This window comes from Cinclus cinclus, chromosome 1 (assembly GCF_963662255.1).
Source record: "Cinclus cinclus chromosome 1, bCinCin1.1, whole genome shotgun sequence".
Classification (NCBI taxonomy): domain Eukaryota; kingdom Metazoa; phylum Chordata; class Aves; order Passeriformes; family Cinclidae; genus Cinclus; species Cinclus cinclus.
Window position 1 is genome coordinate 45,296,181 of NC_085046.1, and position 17,306 is coordinate 45,313,486.

The window sequence follows — 17,306 nt, forward strand, 5'->3', positions numbered from 1 at the left end:
GTAGCTCCCTTATTCACCAGCAGCTGTCAGTCGTGAGCTGGTCTGACACAGTCCTGTACCAACCACTCTGCATCACCATGACTTACCACAGACACTCCAAGGCACTACATCAACAAGTTCCTAAAATGATAATTTAAAAATAATTAACAAACAAAAGTTTCTGTTGAAACATAATGACATGAATCTACCCACCTTTATCTGGAGAAGAGATGACTCCAAAGAAGCTGCCTAATGTGTCAGGATATGGTCAAGAGGAGATGCTGCTAAGGAGGGCACATCTAGATGTCTTCAGGGAGTCTGTATGCAGCCAAAGCACTGCAGGAATCCTGGGACAACATTTTCTCATGGACATTGTCAAAATTAACAGTCATAGGGTAACTCCCTTGGAACATTCTCTGCTCAAAGTCAATTACAAAAATAACTATAATAATAATCGCAAAAACGATTCTTACCTGCCCATATACAAACTTATCTTCAAATTAGCTCAGAATGTTTTAGAAGGCACATCCTTCTAGACCAGATCAAACCTTTTAACCTTGATCCATTCAGCCACCTGATACCACAACATGATTCACAGTAACTTCCTGAGGTAGTAAAGATTTCCTTGTGGTTTCACAGCATTTTATGTCACACAGAAGTCAAGACCTGTCATTGATAATGCCAGAAAAGGGAAATCAAACTAAGGAATCTTACAAATGTTTTGGCTGGACTGAAATCTAAGCTCCTGGCAGATGACCAGTTTTCCCAAAAGCAAGGTATGTGGGAAATGTGCAAATTTCAGCTGTTCTAAATATTAGTCTACCAAACAAAAAGGTGCACTTGCAGGTTAAGTGTCAATGGATGTATTAGTATTCAACTTAGGACATTTTTTAAAATGGCTAATAGCCATAAGAGAAAGAGGTCAATGAGTACTTTATGAACAGTTAAAGATCATTGTTTAATATATGGTCTCATTAAGATGGCAACATGCAGGACTACTGGCTCATTTATTAACAATCACTGAAGTCACTGTTAAGAGCATAGGGCTGTTTGTTGGCTGTTAGGGTCAGTACTAGAAAAGCTGAGATGCCTACATTTCATTCCCATATTCTTCAGTCTGCAAGAAAAAAAACAAAACAAAACCAAAAACCAAACCAAACCAAACCAAAACCAAATCCCAACCCGCCTGAAAGAGATCTGATTTCTGCAGACCAGCCAGTCATACAGAAATTTTCTTTTTAAACATTCCCTTCAGGCATAACTAGGGGATTAACAACTGAAGTGGAAAAAATGGATGATGTCTATTTGAGCAGAACAAGGAACAAAGGCTGCTAAAAGCAGTATTAGAATTTACACCTTGTGGAAATAAGTGAAGTTTTAGAAACATTGGGCACTGTAAGGAGAGGTTCAGATGTCATCTCCATCTTCAAAATACTGTACCTATCTCAAGAAAATAATCACTACTGTATAAAGCTCTAGGTTTTCTTTGACAGGTACATCACCTGTCAAAGATGATGTATTTTTCATCAAGAGCTTCACACAAGACTTTTAATTATCCATTCTGCAGCACAAAAAGCGAGCATCACAGTGATCTCACACCTGCTAAACTGGCAATCTGCAAGGCAGGAAATCAAAGTCTGAGTTTCAATTTTGCACTGCACAGTTCTTTACAAGATTTGCCTTAACTCATTTGAGGAGACAACAATGTGTGTAACAATGCTAGTCTACAGTCAACTTATTTCATTGAGAACTAGCCATATAATGAAGCTGACAGTGTACTTTCTTGCTGAGATGGTTTCTAAGCAGATAACGAAGGCTGATCAGAGAGTCAATATTCTAGAGTCAAAGACTGATGAGAAAAGAAGACCAGCAGGAGTAATGGGAATCTCTTGCTTTCTTCACCCCTTACCTGCTATTTTAGAAATAGTAATTTATCTCATTAAACTGAGTGTTATTACAAAATAAAAAAACACAAAGTTCATCCAGACAAGAACTTGTGTTGTTCTGAGCAAACACAGGCCAAAAAGCTCTTTGGTACATGCCTATTAAGAACTTAACACTTCAGTGACTGTACTGAGAGGCAAAAGAATATCTTTCATTATCTTAACTGTCACTGCATGAGGAGCACACCACTCCATAACACACTACTATTGTGCTACAGCAATAATATCCTGCCACAGGCATGGGACTTTATTTCAAACCAACCTCACTTAACCAGTGGGAGGCAAAAGACAGGAGAACATAGAGAAAAAAAGAACTTAGACTGCAAGTGTATGGCATATTTGAGTTAAGCAATTTTAACAGCTTTGCTTGTTAAAGAAATAACAAGGGAAAAAAATCTGTTTCAGTTCAAGCAGCTCCTGAGGAAAACACTGTTAAATGCCAGTTCCTGTAACACAAACACCCTGTCTCTTCTCAGCCCTGTCACTGGTACTCTCTTTTACAGCAGTTTGATGTGACGTGGCTTTGAGCACAAATCTGTAATTTACATGTTCTCATTTCTAGCAAGATTCTTTACTGATCTGCCACCCATTCCTAGAGATATTAAAAAAAAAGCTATACAAAACATTCCTATTAAAAAAACCCAGCTCCTTAAAGATTCAATGTTTGAAAACGTAGTATTTTATTTGAAGTAAAATACAAGATACATATGAACAGGGACAGATGAACAAGTAAAATGTTCTATTAGGCAACTGACAAACAAATGCAAGTAAGAGATTTACAAGTAGAAGACTTGAGAGAAATAAGCTGTTTTCTAGTGAATTTACTTTAAGAAAGGAGATGAAAACATCTAAAATAACTTATTTCCCAAAAAAGTTGCTCCACTAACTTTCCTATGCATAGATTGTCATCTCAATATTAAGAATACTGGCAAAATCAGAATCTGTTTTCTGATATTCAAATTTGCTTTAAAACAATTCAAGTGAAAAAGCACATCTTTATTTGAAAGGGTCCAGCACTTTGGCTACAAAGCATATTTATCTCATTATCTAATGAAGAAAAAAATGCTCTAGAAAAATGCTACCGACCACACTTTGCTGAGCTATGACATGTCCAATATGAAGTAACATTACAGAATCAGCATTTCTTTTTTGTTCCTCCTACTCTTTCACTGATGCAATTTTTATGTATAATGCTACTTCATAACTACATCAACTACACATAAGTAACTGGAGTTTCCACCTTGAAGACATCAAAAAACTTGAATGCATATATTTTTGGCCTTTTTTTTCCCCCATTTTTAAACAAAAATAAACTCCTTTTTTTGTAGGGAATATTCTCAGTTCTTCAGCAAGGTCCTGTTTACTGTTTCTCAAGGAATGTCAATGGTTAACCATTAAAAACATGACTGCAGAAACTAATACCTATAAATTGTTGGTTTACAAGGAAGTAAGGTAAGAGTTTTAGTGTGAAATTAATATTAATAATAATAATAATAAAGTTATTTTAAACACTAGAAGCAAAGAATACACCATTCAAAATGAACATTATTGAAAAATAATACCAGTCTACATTTTCTTTCCATGACAACTTCTGATAGATCAGATGCTTTTTGCGATTTCAGTCCTCTGACTCATATCTGAGAATTAAAAAAAAATAATAGAAAAATAATTAAAACAGACTAGAAAATACCCCAAAGACATTTTGTCTCTAAAGAAAATATGAAACCAAAGCAATAAATTACACACAGAAGTGACACATTTCTGTCAAGGTTTACTGTATGACTTAAGCCACAGACAAATGCATGTACTTTATAGACTATTTTCTCCTTTTAAAACTGACTAGTTTACCAAATAGTAGAATGAAGGAATGACCTACCCACAAAACCAAACTATTACCAAAGCACCTGGAACATCTTCCGTGTGTCTCTCTGTGTGTAGCACCTGAGGTCTTATCTACCACAACCAAGAATATCCTGTACCCTCTTGATACCAAATTGTCTCATTACTTGCTACACAGCAGCTGCTGTTGCACACACCAGCTCTAACCACGCAAAATACCCATTCAAAGGACTAGTCTGTCAAAACTCAAGGCACAGACTATTAGAAGTTCTTATTAAGGGAAAATGTACAGACTGTTTTAGAGACAAAATGGGAGCACAGCATGGATCCAGAACAAGGATCTTGCTGGGACAGACAGGGCAGCACCACTTACTTGGAAAGTCTTCTACGCAAATCCTTTATCTGTTCATTCTTCTTGGTGAGAATCTCTTTCATGTTGCGATAGGCAGCTGTTTGCTGAAACTTCTTCTCCAGTTCCTACATAATAACATCAACATATTATTTACATATTATGAAGACCAGAAAAAATACTTAAAAAAAGAAACCTACTTGCTTTTCCTCCTCAAGTTTGACAATACTAGTTTTCCATAACTTGCTCAAATTTAGATAATCAGCTCCTAGATTCAAATGAGATTACTGGGGCAGCCATAGAAACACCAACTTCATTTTCTAACAAAAAGTCTAACTAAAACTAATTTTCTAACTAAAAGCCTTCAGAAGACTGGGAATATGCTTTTCATTTAAAAATTTACATCCAGACAGTCAATTTTTAATATTCATCTCTTTATAACCATGCAGTTAATTGTGGGTTTACTATTTTATGTATAATGTGCTTTGCAACTGAAATAACAAAAATACAAGGGCAAAAGTGTGGCCTGATAAGCTCTGCATCCTGTAGCTTGTACTTATTAAATTACTAGTCAGTTAATATGTAAGTAAGGAAATCATTTTGACACTACAACAAAAAGCTAACCTTTTCAGCTGTGGATAGCTGATCCTGAACCTTCAGTAAGTCATGTTTTGTTGTCACCAAGTCTTCTTCTAAGAATTTTTGATTTGCGGTAGTGTCATTTAAAGTCTTCTCAAACTGGGATTTCAAAGCTGCCACTTTATTCTCCAGTTCAGTGATATCCTGGTTTGCATTATTCTTCAACAGAAGAAATATTTAAAATATGTCAAATTCAAGAGAAGAAATAATTAAAATTTTAAGTTAAAAATTCCACATGAAGTAGGTATGTCTTAATTTTTAATAATAATGTACATGTTACTCCTGTAAAGCCTAAATGAGAAGTGCTTCAACTAAAAAAAAAAAAGAGCAGGGACTGATTTGTAACTTAAAAAAAATTATTAATAAATGCTTTTTAAGGATGGCTGGAATGTCTTCTCAGCTGAGCTTTTAAGTTCTTGTACTTCACTTCTTTAGGAATTAGTTAGAGCCAGAGGATGAATCATATTACAAGAAGTTATTTACCATACAGAAACAGTAAATTACCATTTAAGATATGAATGTCTATGCTACAATGTATTTTTGAAACATTTCCAAAGCCGTTCTTGTAGTATGGGTAGGAAAGTCTGAAGGTGTTAAGGTTCACGCTCTTAGACAGGTAGCAACACTGTGCCATTCTCAGGTGTCTTAAACAAAGAGGCTCCAAGCTGTGAAGCAACTCTCCAGTTTCATTACAAGAAGAATCAACTCAAACTTTTCTGAACATCAGTTCTAGGTCTTAAAACATAATAATCATGTTCTATGGATTTTCATTTAAATAAAACTAAAAAACCAAACACAAAACATTCTCGGGTTTTAAAGCTCAATTTCAAACTCAAAAGTGTAATGACTCAGGATTGAGGCTGAACCAGAAGCACCTTGAAACAACAAAATCTAAAACCTAAGAAATCCTTGTTCCTTTTTCTATCTGGAGCTTAAGACTTGAGAATAGGAAACCACTTGATAGTAGTACCTGTACAGAAGAAAAGCTTATTTTGAATTTTGAGACAGAGTCCAATGCTGCAGTGTTGAAAAGCACTACATACATTTTGTATGCTTTAGTTGTTATTTTCTAACCATGACATAAGTCAATTATGCAAAAATTCTAAATCCTCAAATTAAACTGATCCAATAGAGCAGTTATTCCCAGTTAACTACTGGGCGTTACTCCTAGTTATTGTGGCTCACACTTTCTATATGAGGCCATCTATTAACTATTAATTTAAAAAAAATCAATCTGATGAGTTGATCCTCAAGAACCAATTGGGGTTTGGCAGTCAAAGAGTTTGAAATCTACTGCCGTATGAGCAACTGGGAGAAAGGGACAGATTATAGAGAGCAAATTAGGGCATGAAAGCTGAAGATACTCAGCAACCCTGACACTGAGGTCAATTCCTATTTAACCAGAAAAGCAGGATGAGATTCAATTCCAACCTTTTAACGCTACAAACAGTATTATCCAGGCTTTAATACAGCCCTTTCATATTTTAAACATTTAATAATTTAAAGTTTAACAAAAGAAAGAAAATAATTGCCATGACTTATTAATCAAGTTCCCTATTAAAAATATTATTGAATATAATTTTTGAAGTTACAAAGTAAGCTTTTAACATATTAAGAAAACCAAGTACATACCATAAACCAGGTAGAAAGCAAAATAAAAAGAAATCAGGATTAAAAGATGAAAATTAAAATAGAAATGTTTTATTATCTTGAACCTTACTTCCTAACCTGTAAATATTGCAGGAATTTTAAAGTCAATTACTCAAAATAATGGGATTAAAGCATTCTAATTTTGTTGAAAGCCTGAACTGAAATGTTTTAAATGTAAGACACAACTACATATGAATAAACTTTGGAAAATCCTAATTATTGACAAATAAAGGTAGAAACATAGAAAAATACTAAGGTGGCCCGAACAGATTTTTTTGTGTTAACATGACTTGCAGCTTCTTACATTTTTTTGCCAGCAGCAACTCACCATGTTGGAGTCCTCATTTACAAAACAGATTAAGAACCTCAAGTATTAAAAATAAATGGTGAAACATTTTTAACAGTATGCTGATACAGAGAGAACTACAAAAAAAATCAAACAAGCAGTAAGGCTGGCTTGTTCATGTCAACATCAAGTGACAAATGCGTGAAAGAATTAGTGTTTCATTGTTGCTCTAAAAACCAAGTTAGGCATCACTCTCTCATTAGTAAATATGAAGAAACAAACAGACATAGATTTGTGTCTGTGTTAACACAAATATCAGACCTGGGAATATAAATTCTGGAATACTACTTCCTGATAGTTCCTGAATACATGTCAAAACATCAACTGATGTTATGGATTAACTGCTGACTGACAGACTAGTGGGAATAGACAGTGTCAGCAGGAACAACACTAACTCAAACTCTTGCATTTGCCAGAAAAGAAACACACCATACAGACCAACGTTTTGGATGTACTGGCAACAGTTGTGTTAAATGGGAGAGGAGTGATATAATTTTATTTACCTTCTGATCTCCTTGGATCATCTGTAAATCCCTCAATGACTTCTCCAGCTTGGACTTCTCATCTAGGGCAGCTGTAGCCTGCAATACAGTGAAAATTTAAAACCTCAGAAACACATTTTACCTGAAAATGTAAGAATAACAACCATGGGGTTCTTATTTAGATATGTTAAAATATGTAACCAACATAAAGCATCCAAGATTACAGGGAATTTACCTGTGTTTCTATGGTCTTGAGTCTGGTCTTCAATTTTTCATTTTCTTCTTGGAGATGAGCAACTGTCTTTGGGTTCAAGAACAAGAAAATGTTTGTGAACACCCTTATGCCATTTCAGATTTTGCAAATACTTCTATCTAAGTATTCTATCTATCTAAGAGAAGAAAATACACTTCATAATTTAGGAAAGACAAAGAGATCCTAAATGCTTATAAAAATGGCCTTCATAAGAATTCAAGAAATCATTAATTTATTGTGGCCTTTTGCCTCAGTGAGAAAGCAATTTAAGTCTCCAATTCTACTGTAACATACAGGGTTGTTCATTTAAACACATGCTTTATGGCATTGAGATTATTGAGAATGGTATCTTGTTAGTAACAAGATTTATGATTAAAAATTCTATGTTCAGGCATGCAAATCTCATTGTTGTTTGTAATTCACATTTTCAATCAACAGGCAAGTAAGACTTTATCCCCTGCTCCTTTTCAAAAGAGACGAATACCAGGTTACTGCCTATCCTGTTCTGTCAGAAGAAATACCCATGTTTTATTAGTCAGAGTAAATTCACCACATGAACTTTGAATGATTTGGCAAAAAAAAAGACAACAGATGTACATATTCAAGAAAAACTGTTACAATTGTGAAATTATTTTTGAAAGAGAACTACATTAACCTATAAGCAAAATACAAGTCTGAATTCTTGAATGCTTTAATTATTGTAGTGAGCAACAACAATTTGAGACAGACATTGTACTCAACACATCATTTTGGAAATGCAGAACAGAAGACAGAAAATAAAACTCCTTTCTAATTATCTTGATTATCAAAAACTTAAATGGGTATTGTAAGAAGTGTGACATTTTAGAGAAGTTCAGTTGAATGAAATTAGCACAATACCTAATAAAAACTATTGATAATATTAAGTACTAAAAAATGTTTAGCAAGTGAGAAATCAGATGTTTTCAAAACCAGTAAATTCCAAATTCTTTAAGTGCCTGTTTCTTCAGAAGCAATTTAACCAACTTAAAAAACAAAAAGAATGGATGTAACAAGATTGACTTCGAGTGATACAAAAAATGTTCAATAACCTAGTAATTTCAGCCAGCTACATATTTTAATTTATTTCTTTGTTGAAGCACCAGATAACTGCATGGAACTAATTTACTATTTTACTCCATTAAATGGAAAAATAAATTTCTACAAAGACCAAAATGTCTTGGCAAAAGAAAAGTTAATATTGCGATACATGTTAGAGATCATAACCACACAATAAATTTATGATGCTTTACAATATTTAATAATTTACTAGTATTTTACTTCTGTGATATGTTACCATGATGTCTGTATAATAACAGACACATCATACAAATATTACTGTATAGTTATTCAGCTCATTTGCATAAGCAGAATGATCGTTGACCACAACTGCATGAACAGTCAAGTTCTTACCTTGTTTAGCAGCTCTGACCCACCTTCATTTAATGGAGCAAGTTTTGGTTTAATGGGATCTGCAGTGGACTGAAGAAATAACAAAGGTGAAAAAAATAATTTATACAGATTTCTAGGAGAAAGAAAATTACTCTTTTAGCCTGTAAAATAGCTACTGATAGTAAATTCAGCTTTCTTTTGCAAAGAAAATGTGCAATCTTTTATTTCAAGTTCATTTTTTGAAATTAAAAATAATTTTTGTCTACTTCCTTGCCTCCTAAGTTATGTACTTCACTCTGAGCTTAAGTTAAACAAAGATACTGCATAGAGACGTAAAATATTGCAAACATGGTTCTACAGAAGACTGACAATCCTGCAGCAAACAAAAGACAAAGAGTAAGGATAACATATTATTTTAGTGACTATAAAAGTAAAAAGTATTTACAAAGCTCCAAATAATTTTCTCATTTAAGGTATTTAAAATAACATATATTATATATCTGTAAATACAATATAATATATATAAATACACCTTTATGCTACAAACCAAATAAGGTGCAACCATATCCATGCACACAAGCTAGTGTGATATCTGCACTGTGCAATCTTCTCAGCTCTTGAGTTCATGTTGGGACAAGTGAATGTCCCAGTCTTACCCCAGGTGCCAGGGGAAGGGAACCCAGAAGCAGATGCTTCAACACATCCCTGGTCTGGCTGACCTTGCAATGAGGTGTGTGAGGCACAATCCAGAAGTGCAGAACAGGCACTCTGGAAACAGCCAAGGCAATTCAGAGGGAGCCTTGGTGCTGAAAGGCAAAATGTGACTTTTTGGACAGTTGTAAAGACTGTTTTGAGAAAAAATGATGGCGTTTGGTTTTCTCTTAAGTACAAAGAGTCAATATTAAGATTTTAAACATCTGTCATGACTCCACATGATATTTGATTATGATTTGATTAAAATAAAATTCTACCTTTTTGTTTGAAGATGTATATTCTGACTTTTCAAACTCAGCAACCTGGTTCAATAATTCTCTGGAAAAAAAAAAAGAGGCATTTATTTATAAAAGAAAAATATAAGGAGGCATTTCTTTATTAAGAGCTACACTACGAAACACATTTTGAAACAAATTAAGCAGGTTGGTGCTATGCTTTTTCTTGCACATAAAATTCTTGTTAGAAGTACAGGATGAAGCCCTACACAAATACCATAAATGCAACAGATCTTGTCATGCAATGGCATGATACATGCATTACAGTAGATTCAGCATCCTTAATTAAAATATAATGTAACCAGACAACAAAAACTTTTTAATTGAGTCCAGTCACCTGCTCTTCAAGTAAGAATATTACTAATAAAACACCTTGCTCACAAGTTTGAAATTATTTTGTATCTTGCTATTTTATAGATGGAAGCATTGAAGATAACCTATCATTGATACAATAGTGAAGCAATAGGTTTCTATGGTTAGGAAAATAATGTAAATTGTAAACATTTTGAAGTTTTCTTATTGTTGCAAGTATAGTCCAATAGCTGTTACCGATTCTCCAAGTCAGAGATGTCTGTCTGTAACTTCAGGTACCATTTCTCAGCCTGTGAAAAGAGCTGCCGGAGAAGTAAAACGTTGGTGTAAGTTGTGTTTATGAGCTCTGACTCCACTTCACTGTGTACAACACTCTGCAGTCCATCCAGCATGTCTATCACCTCGTCAACTGTGAAGGTCTCTTCAACAAGTCTAAACAGAGAGGTCAAGATGAATCAGTTATGATAAAGGTAACAATTCTGCCTTGTTATGAGACCTCACAACACAGGTACTACTCATACAATGCAGTATTTTCTAAAAACATCCACTGTTGGTCGTTATTAGGTGACCACAGCATTACTAATTGGTTGTTTTATTTGAATTTTCTCTTTAAATCATTAAAACCACAAATATTAATTCAGCTACAGCCTTGCATTGAATTTACATCTCAGAAGCAAGACATAAAGCAACATCATGCTGTCAATACCTCTGTTAATTCCTAAGAATTTGACCAACTTGGGTTTAAAAGCATATGACTTGCAACTTCTGGAAAATACAAGAACATACAAACCTAAACAGAGAAAAGTCACCCCATAAAGTATTCAAACCTGCCACTCCTGCTAGCATATGTTGCTTTATTCTTGCTCAGAACCACCCCACACAGCACCTGCTGTCCTTGAGGTCCTGAAAACAAGAATCCACTGTTTTGAGACACATGCCACGCTTGAAACGAGCGAAGCGCATGTAGCTGACCACTTCCTTCTGGTGGTGCTCATTAACACCCAGCTCCGCCTGTGGAGGAGGATACAAGCACAAAGACAAACATAAGGAAAAAAATGAGCATAACTACTGTAAATACTTGCCTTCTGACTAGTTTATGTGACTGCTTTCACAGGCTTAGCATGCTAACTAGCATGGTGAAAAACAACCACCTATACATCTCTCGTAAGTAGGTGAGAAAGCTCCAGTACTTGGAAGCAAAGGCTCAAGTAACCTCAAAAAAGTCATACAAAATCAGAGAGACAGAAGCAATCAGAGGATCAGCACCAGAAGGACTGTACAGGAGAGGAAGCTCTTAGATAAATATATCTTGGTATTACATTACACATGCACAATGTAGCTGAATTATGTATCTTCCTTAGATGTACTAACAAAAAACCCTGGAGAAAAGTATGCTATGTTTGTTACTCTTTATGTAAATTCTTGAGACTTACCACAGAATTATAGAATGTTTGTGTTGGAAGGGACTGTAAACATTATCTAGTTCCAACTCCCTGCCATGGGCAGGGACACCTCCCACTAGATCAGGTTATTCAGAGCTCCATCCAACCTGGCTTTGAACACTGTCAGGGATGGGGCATCCATAATTTCCCTGAGCAACCTGTTGCAGTGCCTCACCACCCTCACAAGAAAGATTTTTTTTCTGTACATCTAATCTAAACCTACTCTCTTTCAATTAGTGCCCATTACTCCTTGTCCTATCGCTGCAGTTCCTGATGAAGAGTCCCTTTCTGGCTTCCTTGTAGGCCTCCTCCAGATATTGGAAGGTTCCTATGAGGTCTCTCCACAACCTTCTCTTCTCCAGGCTAAACACCCCCAGCTTGTTTGTTTTCATAGGGAAAATGCTCCAGTGCTCTTGTCAGCTTTGTATCCTTCCTCTGGACTTGCTCCAACACTTCCATGTCCTTCCTATGCTGGAAACACCAGAACTGTATGCAGCACTCCAGATGGGGTCTCATGAGAGCAGAGTGGGGAATCACTTCCCTCGACCTGCTGGCCATGCTGATTTTGATGATGAAGGAGATTGTAAGTGATAATCTGAATTTGTTTCTCAACAGCCTATTGCCCAGAAACAAATATTGCCAGGGCAAATTAAGAAAGAAGTAATTTTAGGCCTGGCTAAGTAGCGCTTTTATGCAAGCCTCTATTTCAAAGAATTATTGGCATGGGCAATCACATCAGGACTACACTGCTCATGCAGGTAGCAAGGGTGACAAGGAAGCGCAATAGGGCAGGAGTAGGAGTTTATCACCACAGTCCCTGGAGAACTGATGCAAAGGCAGGCCCATTTCATTTACTCTGATGTATTTTGTTAGCACGGCTGATGTTGGGGAGAGACAGCAATGTAGTAACTCACAAAACAGTTCATTTGATCACCTTGTCCTTACGGAAGCTCCAGTGACAATGCAATCCTGGGATACCTGGATGAACAATCAATACTCTGGAAACTAAATGCAGCCGAGGAAGCAGCACCAACACTAAATAAAACCAGCTCTTATAGTGCGGCTGCAAGCCCGATATTGCCCAGCAAGTCCCACATATGGTAGATGAAGGATCATATGGACAGCTAAATTAATGTCCTCTTTGCTGTTGCTAGAGGGTTTTTTATTAGTTGAAAAGCTTCTATTCACTACAGACAGAAAGGAAATTATACTAGCAAATAAACACATAAGCACAGGCCACTCGTGATCTCCGAGCCAGCCACGGTAATTCGTAGATAAGCCACCGGGCCACCGGATCCCGCAAAAATCCCAAGCCCTGGGAGTCTCCGCAGGAATGGCAGGGATGCCCCGGAGGGCAGGTGGCGGCCGCAGCTGCCCCGAGCGGCTTCCGCATGACGACAGACCCCTGCCCCGCCTGCGGGCCGGCCGCCCGACGCGCAGTGCCTCCACGGCGGGATGAAGCGGGAAGGCGGCCGGCGGCACCCTCCCGCTACTCACCATGGCGGCCGCTCCGCCGGCGCTCAGACGGCTGCGGGCCCAGCGTTACCATGGAGACCGAAGCCTCGCGAGCTCCCGCGGCGCGCTCCGATTGGCGACGGCGCGCGCACGTGACCCGCGCGCCGCGGAACCAGATAAAAGATGTTTTCGGTTTTTTTAAATTTACCTTTGTATATCCTACGTGCTCAGGTGCAATTTGGAAAACTGTGCTGTGTAGTAGTGAGCTGCTGAAGCGGTAGGGGCAGTTAGGCGCGATGGGAAATATCCCACGTTTATTTACACCACCTAGGATTTTTTTTCAAAGGCTTTTTCACTAAACACGGATTTTTGCAAAGCATTAGCGCGTCAGCAGGACAACTCAGAACCGTAGAATGTTTTGGGTTGACAGGGACCTTAAAGATCATCTAATTCCACCCCACTGGCATGGGCAGGGACACCTTTCACTAGAGCAGGTTACTCAAAGCCCCATCCAACCCGGTCTTGAACACTCCCAGGACTGGGGTATCCACAACTTCTCTGTGCAACCTGTTCCAGTGCCACATCACCCTTAACAGTGAAGAATATTTTCCTAATAACTAATCTAAACCTACTCTCTTTCAGAGAGTTTGAACTGGTTCTCCCTTGTCCAGTCATTACAATAACATGTAGGCTCCCTTCAGGTACTGGAAGGCCATAATTAGGGCACCCCAAAGCCTTCTCCAGGCTGAGTAACCCAATTCTCTTAGCCTTTCCTCATAGGAGAGGTGCTCCATCCCTCTAATCATCTTGGTGGCCCTTCTGTGAACTCACTCCAACAGGTCCATGTCTTTCCTGTGCTGGAGACTGCAGAGCTGGATGCAGTGCTCCAGATGGGGTAACTGTCACCAGAGTCATTCACCTGGGTCACCCAAAAACTTTATAAAATGCAGAAAAATAACATGGCATCCATCAATTGAGTGTATGGGAAAAGTCCAACCCACTGCAGGTGGCCCAGCTGTATTGACTCCTGATTGCACCGAAGGAGAGGACGAAAGTTATGTTGACAGAGCTTGGGATTTTCCAGTGTAAGTAAAAGGAGTAAATTAAGTAAACACTAAAAGTATGAATTTTGTCCATTAATTGTCCTCAAGGCCTGCAGAAGGAGACCAGATCTGTCACAGCGGAGATGCAATATTAGTGAAACAGACAGAGGAAATGTTGATAATTGAATCTGTCCCATTACAAATGGGAAGAAGGGATGTAATGGCCTTCTCCCATGACACCAGTGGATGCTTCAACAGCTAGTATCACCTTCCATATCTAGACAAGCTGTGAAAGCAGAGCACTGGAATGACACAGCTAAATGAATAACAGACCAGGAAGCAGCAAGCTGGGAAAAGGCTGTTTGGAACACACACAGGCAGGAGGACTGCTGCACTTGGGCAGTTGTTCCATCCTGACACTTTCCAGAGCAGGGTGGCCCCAAGGGAAAAGTGCCCTTTGTCAACAGTTTGAGAGGGAAAAATGGGATCAATTGCAATTTCCATTCCTCAACATTGTATTTGTCTTACTGACTACAGCCTGCAGTGCATTTCCATTAACTAATGGTCCTAAAAGCAGCAGTGACTAGTTTAGGGTTAATGTGCAATTTTGAGTAGGCAGCTGTACTAGTAGCAAATCTAACCTAATTTCTATTTACTTCACACACAATCAGGAACAAGTGACAAAATTCCATCAAAATCATCTGGATCAATTTTGAGACAGATAAAGCCTGACTCCTTCTGAATCTGTTTCAGTAAACACAAGTCACAGGTGGGAGTCTACATTCAAGACAGGAGACTTAGGACATGTTTACAGCAGGCCCTGGAGCATGCTGTCAGGGAAAGGCATCCAGGTCTGTCCTCAGAACTGAAAACAACATCCATGTGGCAACCATGAAAGCGCAGAAAGACAGACCATATGCACAAAGGCTGTTCCTGAGCATAAGCAGCTCTACAGTAGTTGAAACTTGTCTAAAAGACCTGGCAGGAGCTGTGCTATGCCTTACGAGCTTGCATCTCTCTGCCCTCTGCTCCACCACACAGTACATGCAGGCAACATAACTTCTTCAGGTTTCTCAGCAAGCTGTGTAGAAAAAGATGTTACTAACACACATTGCCACCAGCGATACTGACTAGCAAATTTTATGGGGATTTTGTATAGCCTATTTCAGGTATTCATGGCATCAGAAACAGTGTTGGCACTTGGCTGGACAGATGTTCAAGCATGGGTTTCTCTCATTCCTCTTCTGCAATAATTCCTAGTTACAGAGCTTGGAATGACTATGCATGAATGGAATGACTGAATGTTCCTGAAGACTTGAGCTGCAGTAACAGCCTCAGCTGCTGATATGGGCTCATCTGCCTGCTCTGTACTGCAAAGATCCCTACACCTGGAGGTGTTTACCTTAGCTGCTTCTGCATACTTGTTAGCTGAGAGACCCCAGTGAAATGAACTACAAAAGAACAGAAGTGAATGTTTTCAAGTACTAGCCACAAAGAGAGCAACCCCTGAATGGCCAAGGTGTAACAAGAGAGCAGCGTAAAACACTGAGCTGATCAGCCTCCCTGCCACTGATAGTTTTGCCCCTATGCTTCTGCCAGTGCAGGGACCAAGGGCAAATTAGATGCTGGGAAAAAATGAAACCAGTAACAGGCGCCAAAAAGCTCTCACACAGGATCAGACTAAAAAGTATTTTGTTTCCTTTTCTGGCTGTGGCAATAAGCAGGAGTAAGAAAAGAAACAGAATGAGGTACATGTGTATCCTGTACAGTTTTAGCCTTCACTTCCATTTACCCTCCCTACTTAGTGGACCCGCAACTTTCTGAGCTGCCAGTCAAACCCAAACTGTAGTGATTGATCATCATTCTGCAATCTATCTGCTTTCAATTTCTCTAGCCCACCTTCAAAGGTATTTGTTGTCTGCCTTGACAACCACTGTGGGAATGTACCATATGCTCATTACTTCTTTTTGTTTCAGCCTTCAATCCATTCCTGTCAGTGTTGTCTGGCTTTAGCTGTCTCCTGTACTTAGTGCTATGTCAGTCTTGAAAAGAAAAAAAGGAGATTACAGACTGTCCATATCACACCTTCAGTGTGCATTAGGTTGTGATAAGGATTTTTATGCTTGCTTCCCAATCTCCAGAGCTTCTGCAAAGGACAGGGCAGAAATGGAGTTCTGAGGAAAACAGCACAGAATTACAAAGAAAATGATCACCTCTCATGGCTAGTATGTGGAGGGGAAGCATTTGGATCAGGCGCCAAGAAGAGTGTCTACTTCACAAATAATTAATAGCTGCACCTGGGGTCTCAAGCTTCTCTCTGCTCCCCTCACGACCCACTGGAACAGATCTCTGCTTTACTACTCACAACCAATATTTTCTAAAGAAACAATTCTGACCAGCTGTCTTCTTCAAACATGTCTAATTTGACCTGGAGAAGCAGGAATTAGAGGTCTGCAAACCCTTCCAGCCAAAGTAAGCAGGGACCCCAGGCAGTGAAAATATCAACAGTGGTCAGGACAAGAGATTATTTGTGTGGGGAGAACAGTCAGGATTTGAAAGCAATGTTTCTGCCATCCAAATCTAAGACTTCAAAGTTGCAGGAGAAGACATATTGCATTTATGTCTGCAAACCTCTCTAACAGTCCAAGCTCCCCTTTTCTTGCTTGCACGCTTGAGAGTCCTATCAATCTCATGAGAATGACACCATCATTCCCACGGGATCAAATATAGTATTTTCCATGGGGAAGCCTGTTTGGAACACTGCCTCCTACATCATGCTGCCCTAATGCAACTAAATGTACAATTAAAATTACATTTGGTCTTGTTTACTGCAAAAAAAATAAAATATTACTTTAACTTTCTAGGGGAATTACTGCATTCATTTTTGATATGAACTTCAAAGAAAACCTACTGCAAACATGAAGTGAGCTTGCCATGCAGAAGAAATTAGATACAAACCTCAGATCCATGCCAGAGTTTCATATATGCTTTTCTTCAACAGAAATCAAAGGACATTTTTTTTTTTTTCACATGCTTGTCTCCACAAAATCAGAGATTTGTTCCTTAGGAAACTGGGCTATACCTAACAAATAGAGGGGAGCTATCAGTTGCCATGGGCACTACTTAGCGCTGATGTTTCTTCCAGACATAAAGTATTGTACTGCCCAGGGAAAGG

At 38.2% G+C, this 17,306-nt stretch overlaps 1 protein-coding gene across 1 annotated transcript; it reads right to left on the bottom strand.

The window, feature by feature from the left end:
* Positions 1–3,155: 3,155 nt before the first annotated feature.
* LZTFL1 (leucine zipper transcription factor like 1) lies at positions 3,156–11,169 on the bottom strand. The gene is made up of 10 exons (XM_062497175.1): positions 11,078–11,169; positions 10,429–10,623; positions 9,862–9,922; positions 8,912–8,980; positions 7,463–7,528; positions 7,249–7,326; positions 6,597–6,611; positions 4,735–4,896; positions 4,135–4,238; positions 3,156–3,559 (listed from the first exon to the last, which is right to left on the bottom strand). The coding sequence occupies exons 1-10, from the start codon at positions 11,152–11,154 to the stop codon at positions 3,541–3,543; spliced, it is 846 nt and encodes a 281-aa protein (XP_062353159.1). The 5' UTR covers positions 11,155–11,169; the 3' UTR covers positions 3,156–3,540.
* Between the last annotated feature and the right edge of the window lie 6,137 nt (positions 11,170–17,306).

Excerpts from the sequence above, each read along its gene's own strand:
- LZTFL1 (XM_062497175.1), bottom strand. The coding sequence starts at position 11,154 with ATGCGCTTCGCTCGTTTCAAGCGTGGCATGTGTCTCAAAACAGTGGAT. Across the intron at positions 9,923-10,428 it reads ATCTCTGACTTGGAGAATCG|AGAATTATTGAACCAGGTTG; the intron begins GTAACAGCTATT and ends TTTTTTTTCCAG. Across the intron at positions 4,239-4,734 it reads AGCTATCCACAGCTGAAAAG|GAACTGGAGAAGAAGTTTCA; the intron begins GTTAGCTTTTTG and ends GTTATTATGTAG.